This window comes from Pleurodeles waltl, chromosome 5 (genome assembly GCF_031143425.1).
Source record: "Pleurodeles waltl isolate 20211129_DDA chromosome 5, aPleWal1.hap1.20221129, whole genome shotgun sequence".
NCBI lineage: Eukaryota > Metazoa > Chordata > Amphibia > Caudata > Salamandridae > Pleurodeles > Pleurodeles waltl.
In genome coordinates, this window is record NC_090444.1 from 1,385,497,043 (window position 1) to 1,385,520,379 (window position 23,337).

Genomic DNA, 23,337 nt, shown 5'->3' on the forward strand with positions numbered 1-23,337 from the left:
TCACAGACTTCTGGTGGACAGTGTCTCTGGTGGACAGTGTCTCTGAGAACGGAGGAAGCAGAAGGGGAGGAGTCAGATCCGGGAGGAGGATCACGAGGAGCCTGGATCAGGTGCGGGTGCAGAGGCATTTGGCTTGTCAGCTGGGACCGGCTTGGGGCCCCTGACCCTGGTGCAGGCGCAGCAGGAAGAGGTGAAAGATGCAGAAGACAGTGAGACAGCGAGGGAGCGGCATCGCAGCATCCAGCACAGCATCCAGTGCCTGTTGTGAACCGGTAAGGAAGTGAAGAGACGGAGTAGGTTTGTGCCTCACGCCTCCTTCACAACTGCTTTACGCCAGCCTGTGCTTACTGCCTATTGACTATTGGCTACCTACTGACCACAGACAGGCGCTCTGTGATACCCAAAGTTGCCCAGGAGGGCAGGTAGTGGGTAACAGGGGCAGTAGCAAGGCAGCAAAAGGCAGTAAAAGCAGTAAAAAGCAGTAAAGGCTGAGGGAGCCCTTGACAGTAGTGGAGAGAGACTGCAGCAGTGCAGCACAGTTTGTCTGGTTTGCCTGGTTGCCTGCTCAATCAATTAATTAATGCTAGCTTAATTAATATACTATAATTAAGCAACCAGTGGGCTTCCAGGCCAGCCTTTGTGCTCTCCAGTAGGCCTCCTAGCCTGTGTCAGCCCCGTAAGTGGCGTAAGTGGTCCCATCCGTCCAGAGTCCTGAGACTTTCACCTGGACCCGGAAATACTGTAAAATCTGCAACCAGTGTTGATTAAGCAGAGACAAGGAGACCTGGGAGTACTAGAGTAGGGCCTGGGAAAGAAAAATAAGGCTCAGAGGTGCAGGTCTCTGAGGTGGAGAGGAAGCGGCTGGCATTAGGCCAGTGAGGCTTGCTCTTCTCAGGGGGGCCTGCCCTCACAGTCTGGTCTTGGAGTATTCATTGCAGTATTCATCGCAGGCAGTAGACATACAGCTTATACAGCATATAGACATATTAAATGTAGCATGCCGCCGAACAAAGCTCGGTCACATGATACATGTGGCACAAGAAAGGGATCGAAGGCAGTTTCTAAAAAAAAAAAAAAAAAGGAAGCCCCAAATGTGAATCAGCCTCCGGTGGTAACAGCTAGCAGCCGAGAAGGAGAGAATATACTACGTCAAAAATGTAAGGGGATCGGAGGCTTAATGGTCCAATGTATACCCTCCAGTGAATATTGTTATATAATGCAATACACTGTTCCAAAAAGACAAAGCAAGAAAGAGAAAATACTAGGGAGTCCTAATTAATAGGCGCAAGAGTCCTCACACACCCTATTCGGTGTCATGCTTCATCATCGGACGGCTCCTCGTCAGACTGGCACTGCAATGTCTGACGGGCTCCCCCCGAAGGGGGGCTCTTTGCCAGAGATCTTTTCTCGATGATGCCACAGAACCCAAATATGGGTCCGAAGGGAAAGAGGAGAGATCAATAGAGAATAAAATTTGCTCAGAACCCTCACTAAATATTCATTTATTTGTTGATGTTGGGTGATGGCCAAGATTAAAAAATATAACAATGGAGTGAGATAGAGATAATGCTCAAACACTCACTAACAACTTAATAAGGCATGGAGGAAGTCAGCAATTAACAGACATTCCTCGAGATGAGGTCGACATGTTTCGCGTCTCTTTTGGTCCACAAGGATCCTATGACGCTTCTTCAGGACCTAATATATCATTACACTTCTCCAACAAAAAAGACAAAATAGACTCCTGCAGTCTGATACTATCAGTCAAAATGTCAACAGTCACTTACACAAGTCCACTTTGACCCGGACTTGCTGTTCCTATTAGTCACCCTAGAGATATATAGAAAAAAGGTTAACAATGTATAGTTTATTCACCAACAATTCAGTGTCATAATGACTGCACAATCATATCAATCAAGCAAAAATAAAAATAAAAGTGGCAAACTGTGCAACACAAGGTGGTAATGTGGGTGGTAGCAAACCCATGCCGAATGAGTGCAGGAGAGCTTACCCTCCCAAGTCGAGAACGGGCTTCATGGGATCACGCAAGCCTGTAGCCAGGTTTGCAAAGACTCTGATCATGAAATTAACAGAGACACAAACAAAGAAACACACACCTCTATTATCATACAACTAGGGACTAAATCCACACTGGGGCAGAGTGTATTCAATATATGAAAAAAACCTCATCAAATCATTTGCATTTTATCTATAAGAACTCACTAGCCCACCCTTAATGCAGTCATCAGTATTGGTAGTAATCACAAAAAACATGAGATCAGTATAAAGCCATGGTTACTGTGTCTGATGATTAACTTGGAAGTGAAGATCCTCATTTGAGCCCCACAGAAAGTGAAGGACAGTAAGGTTAAGGAAATGAAATAATGTAGAAAATACACTTGATATGCAGAGCAAACACATGTAGTGTAAAAAAGACAGTTAGTCAATAGGTCAAGGCAGAATTTCGTCACATATTAGTATGGGAGAGCCCGGTTCGTAATCCAAACCCTGGGTAGCTCCCATTCAAACTTCCAAGTCAAGGAGCATGCAAATAACGGATCCCGAGCTTCAGGAGCCGTGCCGTTAACTTCTCATAAAAGCAGTAACAAAAGAACGGCACGGATCGTGGAAAAAAACAAAGGTTGTTGGCACTTACTTTAAGGCAAACTGGTGTGGAGTGTTCAACCTACCCCTGGCCGCGCTCTCGAAGGTACAGGAAGCCACGCGCCGAGGGGTATAAATAGAGCGAATTAAGAGCGCGGGAACAGCATTTGCTGTTCTCGTTGCCAGGAAACTGTAACACGCGTGGCAGAACAGAGCCGTAGCGCGTAGTGGTAGAAATGGAGAAAGGGAAAAAAAAAAAAACCCTCCAGATCCCATTTCTACAACAAGATGTATGGCGGCCATCTTGAGATGATGTTAGACCTCATGAAACTCATATGCCGGCAATCACCAGGTGGGTCTAAAAGAACCCCCAAGGTGTCATAGTATGAAATGAAAAACACTGAAAAACAGAGTAACTTGTAATTATAAGTATATCTGTCATCTAATATATTATAAAAAATGGTGAATAAAAATGATGATACACTGCCATTTAACTCCTAAAACAACCCTGATGCAAATAATACAGGCTCAAACTTTAACCCTGGCAAATAAGTGAGAGGTTGACACTAAAGGTAGATAGTTATCAAGCCATAAGGGTGCTTCAAGAGGGAAAGGTTAAACTAAGGTATATCATCATTTAACCCTTGGAGATGAGTGTTAAGTTTGTAAACCCAGCGTTGTTCAAGTTCAAAGAGTGGTCGGGTCTCTTTCTGTACGCAGGTCTGTAGTACAACCCACCACATGTCATCTGGAGTATGGTTTGCTTCTATGAAATGAATACTCAATTTGGTTGTGGCTCGGCCACACCGAATGTTGCTGCGGTGTTCATTTATCCTCACTTTGACTGCTCTTGTAGTCATCCCTACATACCGCAAATTACAAGGGCAGGTAATCAGGTATTGCAATTGATATGTTTCATCAACCGCCATGTCATTATAGGTTCTAAATCAAGGATATCTATCCGTTTAGTGAGTGAACAGACATTGCAGTTTCCACACGGAAAGTGGCCCTTGACTAGGGGGAGATCCCACAGGGACCTTTGTGTGGTAGGGGTAATGCGGGATTTAGGCCGAGTATTGACCAACATATCTTTAATATTGGTGGTCCTTTTGAAAGCAAAAAGTGGTTTCGAAATACTCTTGCCTCCTCTACAGAGAATAGCCCATCTTTTGTTGATTACCTTCTTGACAGTATTCGATAATGGCGTAAATGTAGATACGTAAGTCAGTTTAGTTTCTGAAGGTCTAGGGTTCAACTGTAATAATGAGTCCCTGTCACTATACTTAGCTCGTTTATAGGCCATATTTATCACTCTGTTAGGATAGTGACGGTCATACAATTTACTCTGGAGGTCAAAAGCTTGAGTATCAAATGAATGCAAATTGCTACAATTCCGTTGTAGGTGCAAAAACTGCCCATACGGCAAATTGTCTCTGAGTGCTTTGGGGTGATGACTTTCATATAGCAATAAACTGTTACGGTCTGTAGTTTTGTGATAAGTACATGTCTTAAGTTTACCTTCCTCAATACTAATCACTAAATCCAGAAATGGAATCTTGGCGGTTGAAACTGAAGAGGTGAAATTCAAAAAGGGGTCCAATATATTGACCCATGTTGTAAAGTTGTCTACTTCGGAGATAGGACCGTGCCAGATCACCAAAATGTCGTCTATATACTGACGCCATAATTTGATATTATCAAAAAAAGGGTTGGTATCTGGCAAAATAAAACGTTTTTCAAAGTCGTACATGTACATGCAAGCCAGACTTGGGGCAAAGGTGCTGCCCATTGAAGTACCTCGAATCTGGTGGAAGAGCATGTCTTCGAATTGAAAACATTTTTTTGTCATGGCTAGGTTAGCACAATGCATTATGAAATGGACCGGGGTTGCTGAATCCAATCTCGCAGATAGGAGGGATGTCTCAACTACCTTTAATGTAGCCTCTTGCGGAATGTTAGTATATAATGCTTCAACATCTAGGGTGATGAGAGCATGAACGTTAACTGTAGAGTTAATAGACTCAATAAGATTAAGGACATCTTTTGTATCCCTCAGGTAAGTCATTGATTGTTGTACAAGAGGCCGTAGGAAATAATCACAAAATGTGGATAAGGGTTTGAGGACAGATCCTATCCCTGAAACTATGAGACGACCTGGAGGAGGAGTCCTGCCTTTGTGAATCTTCGGGAGACAGTAAAAGTAAGGAGTACGAGGATTCACAGTGTCCAGAAATTCTGCTTCTTTCTGTGATATCCAGGAATTCCCACAAGCCTTCTCTATCATTCCTCGGATCTCAATTTGTAATCTGGCTGTGGGATCGTGATCAATATGAGCATAATAGGTGGAGTCACCCAGGAGACGTAAGCACTCCTGTCTATAATCTTCTGTATTCATTACAACTATAGCCCCACCCTTGTCCGCTGGTTTTATGATAATGCTAGTGTCAGCTGCCAAATCTTTGAGGGCGTTACTCTCAGCTTTGGGTATATTGACAAAACTGTGTTTGGGTCGTATTTTAGTTATGTCAGTGGTGACTGCTTTCTCAAATGCCAGAACCTCGCAAGGCATTGAAGATGAGGGTGGCATGAATTTGGAAGGTTTCTTAAGACCAGAGTCTGAAGGTAAATTGTCAATAGGTTTATCTTTAAAGAAGAATTGCAGTCTGATTTTTCTAAAAAACTGCGAGAGTTCACACTGTAACCGGAAAAGATCATCTCTGGGAGTTGGTACAAAGCCCAAACCTCTATTGAGAGCCCTCATTTCATCAGAAGAAAGAGGTCTAGAGGACAAGTTGACCACTAAGTCTTTGTTTGTGGGACTTTGCCTTGGCTCCGAGTGACCATCTGTGGTTCTTCCTGGGACCAGTGGACTCTCCTGCCTCTTCCTCGCCTTCTGCCTCTTCCTCTGCCCCTGCTGTGGCCTAAAAAAGGCAAGTATGGTAACATGGGATGGGGTTGTTAGAAGGGGAAGGGTTGTTGCCATGCTAACGGTTGACCAGGATGATATTGGGGAAAGTTATAATAAGGTTGTGATCTCTCATCATCAGTGCTCCAACCATCAGAAGAAGAACTATGACTGTGTTTACGAGGTCTCCTACCTGAGGTAGAGGATTCATCTGACGAAACAGATTGAGTATCTGCGGTATAGTCTTCCTTAATATAAGGATAGACCTTCTCTCTATTGAACTTATTGATATCTTTCTGTAATTTAGTGATCTTTTGTTGTGTTAGGAATTCTTTTGTTTCATTCAGGTCAGAATTAATTTCCGATAGTCGACTCTTAAATGCTGAAATGGAAACTGTGGTTTTAAGTGTATTTTCCATAAAGGTGATCTGTATGGCCATAGATTCTGCAAGTCGTCTGGATGTGTTGATGATAAGGACGAGCCAATCACGAGTGCATTTCCAGGCGATCTGTGCCCAGTCTTTCCTAAAGACTAAGGTGGTCATTACAACCCTGGCGGTATGTGTTAAAGCGGCGGTAATACCGCAAACAGGCCGGCGGAACAAAAAAGGGAATTATGACCGTGGCAGAAACCTCCAACATAGACAGCCACTTTAACACTCCGACCGCCAGGGCGGTACAGACAAGCAGCACGGCGGTCACCGCCAACAGACAGGCGGGAGACAAAGTACCGCCCACAGTTTTACAACAGGCCAATCCGCCACCTTTTCCGGGGCAGATTCTCCGTGGATAAAAACACGGCGGAAGCAGCTTTTGCAATGGGAAAACGCTCACCTGAACACACTCCATGAGCATGGAGCCCGGAACTCCAAATACTCACTGCGATTGTGTTCCTGCTCCTCTACGAACATCAGCAACGGCGGCGCCGAAGACAACGGTGAGTACCTCACCTACGACATAGGGGAGGCAAAAGTCAGGGACACACACGTGCAACACCCCCACCCCGACCCTCGCACACTACAACACAACACCAATGCATTACCAAACATCACAGGAACAACCCCCAACCCCCCCGGAAGAATGCAAAGACAAAAGGAAATGAAGTACAACCATTGTAATGTATCAAAATACAGTAAGCACATATATACATAAATATATACACATTCCAAATATATACATCACGATTAGTAGTGCAGGTATGCACATTTCAATGTCCGTGGACCACTGGGCCCAAAATGCATGGGCGAGACCCACACACAATACCTGTCCAGAAACGAAGAGAACACTGCTGGGGCTATCAGATAGAAATACAACAGGCACCTCAGGGGGAACGGAAGGGGGGGCACCTCAGCCGGATGACAGCACCACGCTAGATCCATGACGGGGCACCATGCCCATTGATGTATCCAGGGGAGTGCAAAGCCACAGTCTCACAAGTCTTTGCAGTGGGTGGTTTGCCCACTGTTTTATCCTGGGGAGTGCAAAGCCACAGTCTCACAAGTCTTTGCAGTGGGTGGTTTGCCCACTGTTTTATCCTGGGGGGTGCAAAGCCACAGTCTCACAAGTCTTTGCAGTGGGTGGTTTGCCCACTGTTTTATCCTGGGGAGTGCAAAGCCACAGTCTCACAAGTCTTTGCAGTGGGTGGTTTGCCCACTGTTTTATCCTGGGGAGTGCAAAGCCACAGTCTCACAAGTCTTTGCAGTGGGTAGGTTGCCCACTGTTTTATCCTGGGGCGTGCAAAGCCACAGTCTCACAAGTCTTTGCAGTGGGTGGGTTGCCCACTGTACCATCCTGGTGAGTGCAAAGCCACAGTCTCACAAGTGGATAACAGTCTACATTGGTTTTGGAGGGGGACTGGTGCCAGAGTGCTTCATCCTGTTAAGGACAGACGGAGAGGATGCTGTTCTCCACTGGTTCTGGAGGGGTACTGGTGCCCAGAGTGCTTCATCCTGTTAAGGACAGACGGAGAGGATGCTGTTCTCCACTGTTTCTGGAGGGGTACTGGTGCCCAGAGTGCTTCATCCTGTTTAGGACAGACGGAGTGGATGCTGTTCTCCACTGGTCCTGGAGGTGGACTGGTGCCCACAGTGCATCACGCTACCCGCGACGGTCCCAGTTCCGTCACTGCCCCTGCCGCACATGGGCTAACGATGCTTGAGTTGGCGGTGCTTGCCCTGTTCAGCGGTGTTTGCCATGGCGGTCTTTGCCCTGTTTAGCGGTGCTTGGCCTGTTCAACGGTGCTTGCCATGGCGGTCTTTGCCCTGTTCAGCGGTGCTTGGCCTGTTCAGCGGTGCTGGCCATGGCGGTCTTTGCCCTGTTCAGCGGTGCTTGGCCTCTTCAGCGGTGCTTGACTTTGCGGTCTCTGACCTGTGCAGCGGTGTGTGCCATGGCGGTCCCTCATTGCCCAGCGGGGCTGTGGCTGCCGGGTCCCTCCTGAGCACTGACTCTGGCGGTGGTCTCCTGACCAGTGACGATGGGGCTGTCGGTGGCATCCTGGGCAGCGGGGAGGATGGTGACCTTTTTCCACCGTGCTGCTCTTCCCAGACTTTGGCAACTTCTTCTGCCCCTTCTGCCCCTTCCCCACCTTGGGAGGAGTCACAGCTGACTCGACACTCCCCCCGGGACCCTTGTGAGCGGCTTTGCCTGCAGAAGTCTTCACCCTCTCCCGTCGGGCACTGTCCAACTTCTGGTGCTTCACAGGGGGTGGACTGGCAGTGCTTTGGCTCCGTGTCACACTGGCTGACCTGGTGCCGGTGCACTCCACATACCTCTAACAGCCACCACTGGTACCGGACTTGTTTTGGCTGAGGTGCTACTACGGGACCTATGAATTGGAAGGGGGGTGGTGGGACAGAGGTCAAGGTTGCTCAGGAAAAGTTTCTGACAAACACTGGGACGGGTAGCTGGAGGGGGTCTGGGAGTGGAGGAAGAGGAGATGGTTGTAGGAGGTGTAACATTTGATGCTTTGGGTGCAGGTGCATGCTCTGGAGGCTGTCGTGAGGTGGATGGATGTTAGGTCTGTGTGTGCCAGCGTTTGTGTACTTTGGGAGGGGGCTTCACAGACACACTGGGAGAGGACACAGGGGATGTGTAAATGGTAGTGGGGGTGGTGAGTGCAGGTGAGCCGGGTGTGGTGCTGGGTGTTCTGGTGCGAGTCCTAGTGGCTGTAGTGGTAGTGCATGCAGGTGAGAGTGTAGACGACACTGGGAGGGAGGAGGGAGACGACGAGGAGAGGGACACAGTGGAGGCAGTGGATGTTGCTGTGTCTGTATGTGGGTGATGCTTGTGTGAGTGCCTGTGGGATGTGTGGTGCCTATGTTTGCCTGAGCTGCCCTTGTGTGTTGACGTGTGTGCAGGCTGGTCTCATGGTGTGCTTGGGATAGGCTGAGGTACAGGGGATTGGGTCTGGGTGGAGGAAGTTGGAGGGGGGAGGCTAGACACAGGGACAATGGCTGCCATCAGTGCTGAGGCCAGAGATTGCAGGGTTCGATGATGGACAGCCTGACCAGAATGAATGCCCTCCAGGAATGCATTAGTGTGTTGCAACTCCCTTTCTACACCCTGGATGGCATTCACAATGGTAGACTGCCCAACAGTGAGTGACCTGAGGAGGTCAATGGCCTCCTCACTGAGGGCAGCAGGGGTGACGGGCAGGGGCTAAGGTGCCTGGGGCGAAGGTGATGCCCACCCTCCTGGGTGAGCGGGCACGGGGCAAACGCTGAGGGGCTGCTGGGAGGGCGGTGCTGGTAGGGGGGTGGCGGCTGTACCTGTAGAAGTGGGGGCCACAGATTTTGCTGCCACCACAAGGGAGCTCCCATCGGAGGACGAGTCCGTGTCGCTGGTAGCTGATCCGGTGACCGCCGTGAAGCTTCCCTCGCCCTCCGTCCCACTGGTGTATTCAGAGTCCGTGGTGTGGCCCTCCATGGCCATGTGGGATGCAGCCCCCTCATCCTCCAGTGCCCCTGTACCTCCGCCTGATGATGCTGACGCACAAGAGAACAGGGAGAGCACAAAAAGGGGTGGGGAAACAGAAGAAAGACAGGTTGAGTGCATGGCTTACCGCTACCGTTGGTGGACAATTCAGACACAGCAGCCCCCTGCACTACGCCGCACTCTTGGGCTCTACAGATGCAGTTCCTGGGATATGGCCTACGTGGCTATGGTGGACATCTGCACACATAGATGACACAGGGGCATGTAGACCTGTACTTGGCACTCTACAGAGGTGGGGTGGAGTGCCACATGGCCTGCATTACGGAGGGGCCTAGCCTACGGAACTTGCCCTGGCCTAGGGAAACCCACAGCCCTCCTCCCCCACCAAGACCCCTCCACTGCGTGCAAAGTCATGAGAATGTGAGTGTACTCACCCCCTTGTGTCTGCTGTGATGCCCTCATGCGCCCATCCAACTCAGGGTAGGCCACTGCCAGGATCCGGAACATCAGGGGGGTCATGGTGCGACGGGCACCCCTCCCACGTTGGGAGGCCATCCCCAGCTGAGCCTCCGCTGTCTTCTTGCTCCAGCGGCGAAAGTCCTCCCATCTTTTACGGCAGTGGGTGCTCCGTCTCTGGTGGATCCCCAGGGTCCGGACGTCCTTGGCGATGGCACGCCAAATCTATCCTTCTTCTGGTGGGCGCTGACCTACATGGCATGTACAGGGGAAAAAGAGAAGTCATTACCAACTGCACCGTCGAAGTGAGTGGCCCACATCCCTGCCCTTGCCATGTGGCACATACATTCACACTCCTTAATGCTCGCAGAACTCTGCCCCTTCCTACTTACATCCAGCCCTCTCCACCCAGGCATAGCCCATACAACTTGCACCCTATGTACTCACCTGTTGGTCTGGAGGACCGTAGAGTAGCGTGTACTGGGGGAGGGCCCCGTCCACGAGCTTCTCCAACTCCTGTGCACTGAAGACAGGGGCCCTTTCCCCAGACGCACGTGCCATTGTCTCTTCCAGACCGAGGTCACAGCAGCACTTGCAGTGTAGGTCCTCTCCTTTCGAAGATCAGGTATCGAGTGATTGAACAGATAGAAAATGGCGGTCACGTCCGCGGCGGTGACGTCCGCAATCATCACCGCTGGCGCACTTCGTCATTGGCTCCTGGGACCCATAGGGTCCTATGTTAACCAATGCAGCATTGCGCCGCGGTCTATGACTGCCTACCGCGACATTGTACAACGCCAGCGCAGTTACCTCACATCCCATTGTCCCACTTTAGAGGTCAGGCATCTGACATTTCAGGGACCCACATGGCTTCATTTTCAACTGCGTCACACATACCTAGGCCTGGAGTCAACACACATACAGAAAATATTTTTTATTTTGTGTCGTGTTCTGTGTAGCTGTGGGTACATACCTCTGAATTGGTTGACTCTGTGGTCGCTGTTGTCCTTCCTAGGCACCGTCAGCTGGGACATGTGAGGAGATGGCGGAATCCTCCGGTGTACCGACTTGCGCAGGTAGATTTCTTCCGCCACCCATTCAGTGACATCTCTTTTCTATCCATCCATACTGGGGCCCAACTGGCCTAACCATATGATAGCTCCTCTTTGTTTGGCCAGTAATAGTGTCAGCTGAATGAACTTGTATACCCATGGTTCTCGTGGGATAGTGATGTCGCAGTGGTCAGTTGATAATCAACTACCGTATTTCAAAACTCTAATACCAGTGGGCAATACCATGCTAAGTGTAAGGGCGGGGTTTCTGTTCAGTACTTCTGTAACCCGAGCAGCCCACTGAGCGGTCAGGAGTACACGATCTAGTCTGCTGAATGTGCCTGAGTAGGGGAGTAACAGGAGTAGTCCTGCGTATTTGGATGCTTATCTCGTTATATCACAAATCCCCAAGTGCGTCAGAACCCCGAACAACAGCGCTGTCATTTTGGACTTGGTGTTTCACTGTGCCGGGCAGTGGTCCAATTAACCGTCAATTCTGAAGTTTAAATCACCAAATCCATAGCTTATTTGTAACAGCCTCCGAGTACACCGTGCCCCTAATCCCTTCATGGAGGGAGTCAGTATCTATGTTCGGACCATATGAGTTCACAATCATCACATCTGTACCATACAGTCTTCCCTGTAGCACTATATATCGCCTTTCTATGTCTGCCTCCATATCGGTTAGTGCAAAGTGGACACCCGGGGCAAACCATATCAAAGCACACTAGGGAAGGAGGAGTAATTTCCAAATTATGTCTGTCCCCTCCATGTTATGCCAATTTACCAGCTTTGTCGTCAGTAAAATGTGTTTCCTGTATAAAGCGACATTCACTCCAAGCCATTTAAGTAATTATGATACTCTATATCTTTTTGTGCTGTTCCCAGGCCTCGCCCATTCCAGAACATGATTTTGAACATAGGCATGGACCAGATACACAGTTACGCATCAATCACCTATCCTCACAGGACCTTCGCAAGTCAGGCAGACAGAGAATAAAACTCTTCAACCATACAATAATTTTAACTAAACTTCCCCCACCTCAACCCAGATAAGCAGCAGTAACTAACAATAGCATTCTTGCCCATCCCTTTCGATGTGTCAGGACGAACACTACTGTATACCCCTAAAGTACATATGTGAACTTCCCCACAATAAAAGGGGAAACAAGAAAAAGAAGAAAAAACACATTCCTCCCCCATAACCGCCCATATAGCACAAGTCTTTATTTAGACTTCCTCATACGTCCGGGAGGGAGTCAAAAAAGCATCAAGTGGCGCCACTCGCTACAGCCCTTCCCCAATGAGGCCTATACATCAAATATTCAGTTATCTAACCCATGGCTAGTGTCTTCTTCAGGATCCTCTAGCACAGTTCTCCACATCCCTCTTACCGCCTCAGGTTCTTCATTTAGCTTTACCACATCAGTGTTCTACTTTCAGCTAGTGAATATTTATATAAGTGTATTACTGTTACGCTGTGTATCTAGCACTCTAGTAGTGTTGTGTGAGTGCAAGATTTATGCAGGTGGGTGCTTCTCAAAATCTCAGTTTTCAGTGTCCGTGACTTAGTCACTGAAGCCATCCACCAAAATCACACCTTTTCCCAGGTCGGTGCCTCCATCTTCACAAGTGTCTGCTAGCGTGCAAACCGGTCACTGCACTACAGTGCCATCCTCGTGTACGACCACTCTAACTGTGCCTCCCCACAGCTCCTGGGTGTTTTTAGGTTTGCAAGACCACTTCTGCCTCATTTGTTTACCCTGTGTATGATATGCAACAGTTTCTGCAAGCGGTTGCCACTGCGCTGCCCTTGTCATATCTAGCCAGGCCCATATATCAGAGGGATTATCAAAAAATGTATTTCCCCCGCACTAATAGCCTTGAGTTTAGCGGGACTAGCAACATGCATCAAAGCCCCATGAACCGTAGTCGTCGTTTGACTTCCGTGAACGTTTTTAGGTCACTCCTGTACTTTATGTCTATGAACAGGATAAATAGCAATGTTTCGTCTCTCTTACTGTGGCACTGTAGTTTCTTTGGCTGCCCTCAGTGTTTCATCTCTGTCTCTATAGTTCATTAGTCGAGCAACTATAGGCTGCAGCAGGGCTCCTGGTATTGGCATTGGCGCTGGTGCTCTGTGAGCCCGCTCGATGACGAAATGTGTAAGGCAGTTTGGTTTCAATGTGTCAATCACCCATTGATCCAGGAATAGCTCGATGGACCGGCCTTCTGCGCATTCTGGGAAACCCAGTAGACGTATATTATTTTGCTGTGACCAGCCTTCTGCTTCTCCGGCTCGTTGTTCAAGGATAGATGCAGTGGCATTCAAGTGCTGCAACTGTTGTCTAAGTTTCTGCACATCATTCTGCAAGGTTGTAATGTTGGTTTCAGCTTCCCCAACTTTCTCTGAAATTTTACATAGATCTTTAGCAACACAAAAGGATGATGGACGGAGTGCTGAACAATGCAAACACTCACCCCCAGTCACAGATCGGGGATTAATCCATTGTTCTTTTGCTCACCATGTCACCCAAGTTAGGACCAAGCCATATGCAAATCAGTCTTTACCCTGTTCCTCATGGGAACAGTCCAGCCCAAACTGCCAAGCCAGGTCCTCCCTGGACCGAAAACAAGCATCCTGGGACCGGTTTCAGGGTTTCACCCTTCATCAGCCAGGCTAGCTTGAATAGATGTGGCACAGTGAGCAAGGGACCCTTGTCTGGGCATACCCTTCCCAGCAATAGTTTAGTTGGTGGTGAAACAACATGCAACAATGGAAAGGGAGAGCCATGAGGTGTAGCTGGGAAGCATGGGGTGGCGAGACCTCCATGGGAATGATCCAGTAGGAGAAACTAATAAGCTGAAATTTCACAGGTTAATTTTTTCAAAGTGTCTGGCACGGTATTGCATTCCGAGTCAGCTATTTTAATTACCATGAACTTATTTCTGAAAACATTACATATCAAACAATATAATTATTACCCTTGATGGGTAATGATGAGTTACATTATCCTCCATATGCAGTAACATGTTTTCTTAATTCAAAAGCAGAAACGTAATGAAGGATGCCGAGACTTTTTACTTCTGTAACAGTACATTATGAAAGAAACCTATATTGGCATGCTAACAAATATTTTAGCGATGCAACAAACATAACAAAATAGCCTAAATTGTGATTTCATATCAATAGAAATTTGTGTGGTTAATTCGGGTAAACCTAAAGGATTATTACAATTTGGTGCATATATAACATACCGACACAAAAACGTACCTTTTTCCACTCTTTCTGAAGCATTGGCTGACTGTATCTTGTTCAAAAAAAGCTGCTGACGTAACCAGAGAACTTCTGCTTCCAACTCTTCCACTTTTGATTTCCAATTAAACTCATGACCAGAGACTCTTTTGGCTAAATACTCTGTATACGCTTTGGCACTTCTTCCTATAGGTGTTGTTCTTATAATAGCCAGTGCTAATGCTACCTTTGTTGTCAAGTTGAACCATGTAGGCACTTCAGATTGGTCTTTGACGTCTGAAAAATAACACAGAGACATTAGTGTATTTACTTTTTACTCTACCACCAATCCAGAATGAAAGTCAACTAATTTTTTTTTGGGACAAAATAATGCAGCAGCAGACTAGCACTGCCACAACTCTGAATAGTGCTGCTCTGTGTAATTGCCTTAAGTGCTTTATGGAGTGCAGTATCATAGCCATTTTATTTTCCAAAAAGTATCACTGTTGGGACAAGAAAGTTTCCTGCATGGAGAACGAGCATGTGCACATGCTCTGAGTGCCTGATTGCACGTGAAACTGCTATCCTGACTTATTTTGGCCCTGAAGTAATGCTAATCTAGCATGTGCACAGAGACCTAGATCTGTCCATAACAATACAAGGTCTAGGAGCTGCTCAGTGAATTGGAGGGGTGCAACAGGCTTGTCATCATGGGTCTAATATTTAAGGCAGTGGTAACAGCATACCATGTTTTATGATTTAGTCAGAGATTTTTCTCTGTGTCAGTAAAAGCATTGTTGACTAAAACCCTCATCTAAAGTTTGGTTGACATGTGGAACCCAGAACCTTGCACTGACATCCTGTGTGAATGTTGTGTGCATGTGTGTGGTAATAGGACTCTGGGAGTGTGTGTGAGTGAGTACAGAAGCCAGTGGAATCCATTGTGGATGCACCTGATTTGGCATGGCACAAGGGAGAGGATGAGGACAGCTTCCCAGACAGTCGAAGTGTATTGCCAGCATTCCTGTGTCTTAAGAGTGAGATCCACTGACTTAAGTGAAGACCATGAAGACAAGGCTACTTTTGAAACTCCATGAAAACTTTGGGCCCGATTTAGTTGTTGAAGGACAGTATAAAGACTGTCAGGGTGGCTTAGGACTTTACATCCACCACGCTGCCTTTACTATGCCTACCACTGGTGCTGGGATGAAGTCTATGGGTTTGTATATAGTTTTTTACTTTTACTATCACTCTCCACCAGGACACCAAGATGTTCCTGTTGGTGACAGAGTAAAGAAGAAAAAAAGAAAGAAAAATGTCCTACCATTCACTATAAAGGGGGCAGATAATTCGATCACTTACCTCTGACAGCCCCTACTCTCTTGGGACTTCAGAGGGAGGGTAAAACTAACAGAATACATTTTAATCTAGTGGCATACAGCTCAGATTCTCTGAATCAAATTTGGGAGGGGGGGACCAAGGGTTTGGCATAAGGGGTACCCATCTCATTTGTGATAGAGAACACGTTTTGCAAATCTCAAAACTGGGCTCTTTATTAGCAAGCTAATTAACATTATTAGCTACTTTGCTCTTTCTGAGCACTGCCATTTGCTTGATGATAGAGTGAGGAGAGGACTGCACTTTCAATTTCTCCAGGCGAAGCAAAGTCTAGGTCACACCTGCCCTTTTGTCTATCCCAGTTTATTGCTTAAAGAAGGCTAATAAGAGCCAGGTTCACACTTCATTATGACCAGTTCTGATTATGCTAGGAGCAAGACCCATTTCCACCTGCTGTGAGAAGCATCAATTTACGTAAAGACTGTCTGGAAAGCAGCCAAGAATTGACATCTGAAATGTTCTGAAGAATGAGACCCTATACTCGCATCACCTGCCTAGAAAATGTGTGTAATAGTGGAATTCAAACCACTCCAACGTTTTCCAATTCCAAGTTTTTTATGACCAATGAAGGGCTGCGTGGTATGCAATGTACTTTAAGGACTGCTATGTGATCAGGGACTGGGTCTGCCTGACAGCCAGTCTTCCAAAAGTAAGTAGGCAGTCTCTACTTTCTGCTGGAGGAGCTGAAGGTCTGCCTAGTGTCTAGAAGCCTACCTGTATGCTGAGAGAGGATAGGTGGCTGCCTGGCCCTCTATGAGAGGAGATGACCGTCCAGGAGGAGAACCCAAGAATGTTCCTAGCATGTAGAACACCCATAGAAAGGGGACTTCTTGAACGAGAAGCAAGATGCAACTCGTTCTATGAGTGAATCTGCCTGAAAACTGCACCCAAAAAGACTGCATAATTTCAACAACCACTGTGTCTGTCTGGTAGCCTCAGCAGACTGCAATCTGGCGCTCCTGTCACCAATGGAAGAAGAAGGTAGAGATGGTTTGCCTGAAAAGGTTGCAACTGCTAGAGATGCTTTCTCACTTACCAATGGGGAAAGTGGAGGCCACAACTGTCTTGCCAAAAAGCTGTTTTGCTTTTGAGCAGAGGAGGACAACCACCGAAGACAACGTGACCATTTGACAAGACTCACCATGCTAGATTTGCCTGACAAATCTTGTTTCAAATAGAAGCAACAGTGTACACCTAAGACAAGGGCTGTGCCTAACCATCCCCCTACAAATGCAGCAAAATCAACAAACAGACAATGCAGGCACTCGCTTCTGGCCAGAACAGCCACAGTGTAACAAAGACTTGAGGTTGAGGACCAAAGACTTTTTTCTGCCCATCTTTATCACAGGGAATCCGGGCAAACTGATTGTGCATCTAAACATGTGTGTCAATCCTAACACGGTCCCTGTTCATTCAGACCTAGGAGCTGTGGCGCGGACACACGAGAAAGTGTGATGGTGGTTTGATTAACACTACTGTTACGTTATTCTTAAATTGGTTGGAAGACTTTTTTTTTGCCCTCTGGTAGCAATTGCTGTGGGACATTGATGGTCCCCTATGCAGTAGGCTTTGCATTACCCTTGGTCAGGTTGCTACTTCTGTCATCATGAAGACCCTGTCAAATAACTCAAGGGTCAAAACGTCAATTTTTATGTCTTAACCAATTTTTCATTATTTATTTGACTTTGTGAAACCCATTATGATTTGTTTCCTTTTAGGGTTGCCATGCTCAAAATGGTTGTCTGGTTGGTTAAGACTATTTCATCTTATGCACACTGTATACTTTTTGCATTATTTTGTCCCCTATTTTTACCTTCTGTCACCGTGCTGTCACACATACCACCTTTTCACTGACTGGAATTGTATTTTACTGATGTGATTTTTCTAATCATTACATTAAAGCAATTTCAATATCTTTTGTTGAGATAGCAGGGTTCTTAGAATTGATTTTCACTGCAAACATGTTACACTTTTCAGAACATTTTCCTCTGGAACACATTTTGCATTAATGGCCTTCATACCCTAGTTCCATTGAAAGACAGGAGTCTAAAATGTGGGGTCAGCACACATCAATGTGTACCTGTGCATAATTTAGACTACTGCCACAGAATACCTAGGACTATTATTGATGAGAGAGAGAGTACTTGAGAGGAAAGCGTAGCATCTACAAGAGGTAGCAATTAGGGGCATCACCATGTGTTCAAAATAGAAATGCATTATGTACTATTTGGTTCATCTATATGATTTAAAGGGCTTTTTTTTGTAAGGACAAGCACTGGACTGGACATTAAATTATTGTGTTTGTTGGTTGGCTGTTGAGTTTTGTGCTCTTGGTCCACACATTACCTTCCTGGGAAGCCTGAGACTGCCTGTCATCATTACCCAGAAAGTCAAGTGCAGAAACTGTTGTTCAGAGCAATAAGAGGATGGTCCGGGGACACCAGTAAAAAGCAATCTTAACACACCACAGTTGAGGCCAAGTGGCTTCTGCGTTTCCATGACTAGTCCAGCAAGAAGAGTGTGATCTGCAAGTTTCAATAACAACTATCTTGAACACAACAAATTCAGCTTGAACCCAGCACTATGTACAAAGCACCCTGTCAGACATAAGGTTGGTGGGTACAGAACTTGACAACCTGCACTTTGATAAGTTAAGGGATCTGCATTTAGAGAGAGGTTGGGGAGCTCTCAGAAACTAGAATAGGGAGATCCTCCTCTGTTTTGTTAAGGGCCAGTTTGTGAAATTGAGCATTAAGGCAGAAAAACAGTGGCGGGTTCTGAGAGAGTACCATATTAGGAATCGCAGGAGGGAGTCCAGGGGAGGGGGGCCTCAGACTCTCTTAGTCACTTAGTATTTACCCAGACACCCCATGATTGTATGCCCACTTTTAACTGTCATGGTTTTAAACAGACTATACCCTACCCTAACACCATTTTCAAGGGTACCACTGGAACCTACGGCAGGAGTCATTTGCTTAGAACAGCAGAGCCTAACTGTGACAATAAACTTGCTATTGACTCTCAAAAAAAACAAAGGTTGTCAAAGAGGAAAAGACCAGGAAGTTAAGGTTAGCATACATCGTCTAGGGCAGAGAGGACAATCAGACCCCACTTTTTAAACCCTGGGAGGTCTGTAACAGGGTGGGACAGAGTGCCCACCCACAGCGAGGTACGGAGTGTTAAATGGCTCTGCCATCCCATATATAGCACATCTTTCTATCCTGTCTGGCCCAGCACCTCCTGGACCATCCAGAATGCGGGGTCGGCCAGTGGGGCATATGCCCATGCATTGACTAGCTGCACCTGTGCCGCCTCATATTACCTTCGCACATTAGACATTGCAATAACCCCCTCAAATACAGATCTTTGCAATGTCACCATTGTTATGTGCATTAGGCTGTCCAGCCACAGGAGGGACCGCAACAATGCATCCGTAGCCTGGAAAAAGGCATCTGGAAGCGCAAGGGGGCTGTTCTGAAATATGTAGGTGAACAATGATAGTGCCATCATCTTAAATAGTGCTGGTCTCCCCGAGAGAGGTAGGGCCATCCAGTGTTTTAAGCTCCCCTCCAGTCTCCGAAACAAGGGGCCCACATTGTACATGTAATGCAGACCACTCTCCCTTGAGATGCAAATGCCCAGATATTTAATCGTGTCCACTATGGTCTCAGTCCCTGTAACCATCGACCATCTGGTGCCATAATGCCTGCAATGTGGCTTCATTACTGCTTGCCCTCACTGACCCACACCAGTAGTTTGCCTGCCTTATCTCCCACCTCATAAATACGTTTCTACTTAAAGATATGTGCCGTGTGACCTCTTCTGTAGCCACTGCTCGAAATTCTTCTGTCTTGGTCACAATGCCCAGTTTTAGCCAAGTGCGTACTACTCAAATACACAGTTATACCATGTTATATAATGCCCCTACAAAGTTCCAGTACTTCATAAACAAAGTTCTGCGAGATCTACTAGATGTTTGTGTGGTCGTATACACTGAAGACATCCTAATTTCTTCACAAAATATGACAGAACACATGGGTCATGTCAGGGGAGTACTACAAAGACTGAGAACATTCTGTTGAATTCCTGGGATACATCTTGTCAGCAGAAGGGATACCCAAGGACAGAAAACAGGTTCAGGCAATATTGGACAAGCCAGCACCAACTACAGTTAATAAGGTTTATAGTTTCATGGGTTTTGCAAACTTTTACACCTGATCTATCACACATTTTTACTAGGCTTTTAAGAAATGAGGTACCCTTTGTGTGGTCACAGGAAGTCAATGATGCATTCATTCTACTTAAGGAAAGAGTTACCACAGTTCACACTTCCAGATCCCACGCAGCCTTACTTTGTGGAGGCAGACACCTCTCAGGTACCAGTTGGAGTTATTCTGTTGCAACACAACAGCACAACTGGGCACATGCACCCAGTTTCCTTTTTTCCCCAAAAAATAGTGCCAACCTATCAGAAGTATACATTTGCTGAACAATAATTATTGTCAATCAAATTATGTTAGTAGGTGTGGCAACAATATTTAATAGGCACACAACTCATCATTGCTATATACACTGATCATAAGAATCTCCAGTTCCTTAGATATTTAAAAGCATTGACCCCCTAGACAAATGAGGTGGTTATTGTTTTTCAGTGAATACAATTTCATCATCACCTATCGACCAGGTACACAACAGACCAAGGCCGATATGCTATCTAGGTGGGGTTACATAAGTCATGGCTCTCAGGAACAGATACCATGCTTCCAGTGTGGCGATTCTCTTCAGCTCCATGCACTAAAACTATAAAGACTTCCTCCGGATTCCAGTTTTAAGTAGGAAAAGTACTTGATCATAGGTTAGTGCACACTAATCCTTAGATTAATCCTGACTATAAGTCTATAATACTGAGTTCTGAATAGAGAAAGCTTGCTTTCTGGAAATCTGACACTACCTTTGTTTCAATAGCTTTACCCCTCTGAAATCCTCTACAGAGTGGGCGCTCCAGCCTTAAATTATATCCGAACTGAAATCCACCCACCAGTAATTCTTGACAATTAGCTGTAATAAGAACTAGAAAGGACTTATTACAGCACAATAAAGATGTATACAAACTTGTAGAGAATTGAGTGTAAAATAATTCTTGGGAGTGCCAGAAATTCCAGCCTTAAATCTTGATTTGTACATGCTCTCATGGGATACTTGTGTGTGGTGAAGCCTGTAATTGAACAAAACTGTGAATACCTACGTAATCTCTGTATGCTAAGACCTCTTGGTAAACTATTCTTCTTGATATTTCCAGTGCACTACATCCACACCACACAAACACAACAGGTCCAGAGTCCAGAACGTCTTGTGCAGTGTCCCAAGGTAGCAGAGCAGGACCAGTGCTGCAAGTCTATCCTTTCTTAGTTTGTCCCAACCATCCTTCCACTCGAAGGCAGTGCATGATTTAAGGGTTAAGGGTTCCTTGATCATGGGCTGCCCTCCAGGGGATATCGCCCACATGGTCAAAACCAGGTGAGTGTGTGACAGAAAACTAAGCTTTGCACTTCTTCCACCACTCAGATGATGCCGGGTTCATACCTATTAATCATTACCAATGGTCCCCCCCCCCCATATACCAGTGACCACCGTATAACAGCCCTGCCCATCTGAGCGTGTCACTGTCATCTGAACAGGGAGTGATTTCCTGACAGGGATTGCCACCCCTCTGGATCCCACACTGTAATCCGAGTGTCGCACCATCATATATCGTTCGCTGCCCAAGGGGTGCACAGTTGGACTCTTAAGTGTATCTCTGTAGAAACATCACATCTGCCACATAGTGCATAAGAGCCTTGGTTGCGAGGGAGACCCTCCAATTCCCCCCCCACTCCATCCCAGATTAGCTCTCCCAGGAGAGAGTTCAGCTACCAAAACCATGACAGACCTAGACCTGTAGGTTTGCGAAATAATAAAGCAGCCTAGGGAGCATGATCATAATTAACTAACAATATGCACACCATGAATGGGGGTCTCAGGAATCTCCAAAAGGAGACACAGAACTTCAGAGAGTGCAGTGCTTTGCCAATATTGCCCTCCAGCAGGATGCCGGTGTCATGGTATATCTGAATATTGAGATATTTTAACATTTGGGGTGTCCAGAATATGTCTGATGGGCAGCCGGTTGGTTGCGGAGCTCAGTGCATAAAGGGGAAGAAGCATGTTTTGGCTCAGTTTATCTAAAGGCGTGAAAAGAACTGTACTCCTCAAGGAGCCATAAAACCAAGCAATGTCCTCCTCCCCAATATCCACTGTGAGGTCCCTATCCTAGAGTTTTGTCCTAATGTACTAGCCAGTGGTTCATTGGCCAGCGCTAATAGCAAGTGGGTCAGCGGGCACCCCTGCCTGGTACTGCAGATTATGTCAATGTTTCTGAAATAGTGCGTCCAGTTTTCACCCTAGCTGGAGGCCTCAAGTACAATAGTGGCACCTAGATCCACCCAACCCACCCCAAGCGCTATTCGGGGCATGACAGCTTCCAGACGTCCCACCGCACAGTACCAGAGTACTTCTCTAGGTCCACGAATACCATCATGGTCTGGAGTTAACCCAACCAGCCACTGTTGTGAACTATGTTGTACAGAAATCTAAGTTTGAGGGAGGTGTTACGGGCCGGGATGAACCTGTTCTGATCAGATTGTATCAGATCAGGCATGTGCAACCCTAACCTAGAGAACAGGGCCTTACTCAGTACCTCAAAGTCAGTCTTAAGTATTTAGAGTGATTGGTAGTCCACTGTGCTGGGCTCACGTGAGGTGGCCTTGGGAAAGGGAACCACCAGGGCCTCCCTCGTCAAGACCGGGATACGCCACATCTCACGCATCTCTTTGTAGAGGGCCTTTAGCTTCAAGCTCAGGATCTCAATATAGGTAATGTAGGAATCCAGGGGAAGACCATCTGGTCTGATAACTTTCTGGTTGCCATATCCTTGACAGCAGCTCTTATTTTCAGGACAGCGATCGTTCTCGACAACCCCTCGCCCTATGTTACCAACCTCTGGAGAACCATCCGATACAGGAGGACACCAGGGTCCTCCAGTGAGCCTGTGCTTGTGGTCCATACAGGGCCATGTAGTAATCCCCAATTTTATAGCATTGCTGTTGGAAGGGGACAACAGTGCTCCGGGCGGACCAGCCAGGCCAGCAGACATCCCGGCTTTTCCTCTTCGTCATCGGCCCAGGCTGTGCATTCTATGCAACTGTGGCACCGCAGGTGTTTTACCGGCGTATTGTACTGTTCCCTGGTGTCAGTCTAGGAAGAGCCTACGGGTCTATGCCCAGCGCACTGTCTAAGTCAGTGGTTCCCAACCTGTGGTCCGCCGACCCCCAGGGGTCTGTGACACATTCCCAGGGGTTCCGCAGGCCTGGGCTGGGAGGAAGGTACTTCTCCAGCTGGGGCCTCTGACAAACACGTGCGTGAGTGTTTTTATATATATTAATTCCTTTGTTCAGCAGTTTTAAAAGCACTACAAAGCTCTTGTACAACTAAAATAAAAAAGTGTCAAGAGAACTCTATTGATTAATGTAACTGCTGGCAAGTAATGAGAGTTTTGGGCAGTGGCAGTTTTAAAACAAAGGTAGAGCAGATGGTTAATATGCCTGCCGGAAAGAACGTGTATCATGCAAAGAACAGTATTTTATGTGCATAGCACAGTGGGTTTCTGCTAATGTCACAGAGATTCTTTTGTTACTGTGCAGTTCATAATAATAATC

General features: G+C 46.7%; 1 protein-coding gene across 1 annotated transcript in view; it reads right to left on the bottom strand.

Moving 5' to 3' along the window:
- MEI4 (meiotic double-stranded break formation protein 4) overlaps nt 1–23,337 on the bottom strand; it is a 344,734-nt gene that overhangs the window by 272,453 nt on the left and 48,944 nt on the right. The window contains exon 2 of the mRNA XM_069236621.1: nt 14,225–14,482. Within this exon, the coding sequence (XP_069092722.1) occupies nt 14,225–14,482 (258 nt within the window). The remainder of the gene's footprint in view (nt 1–14,224; nt 14,483–23,337) is intronic.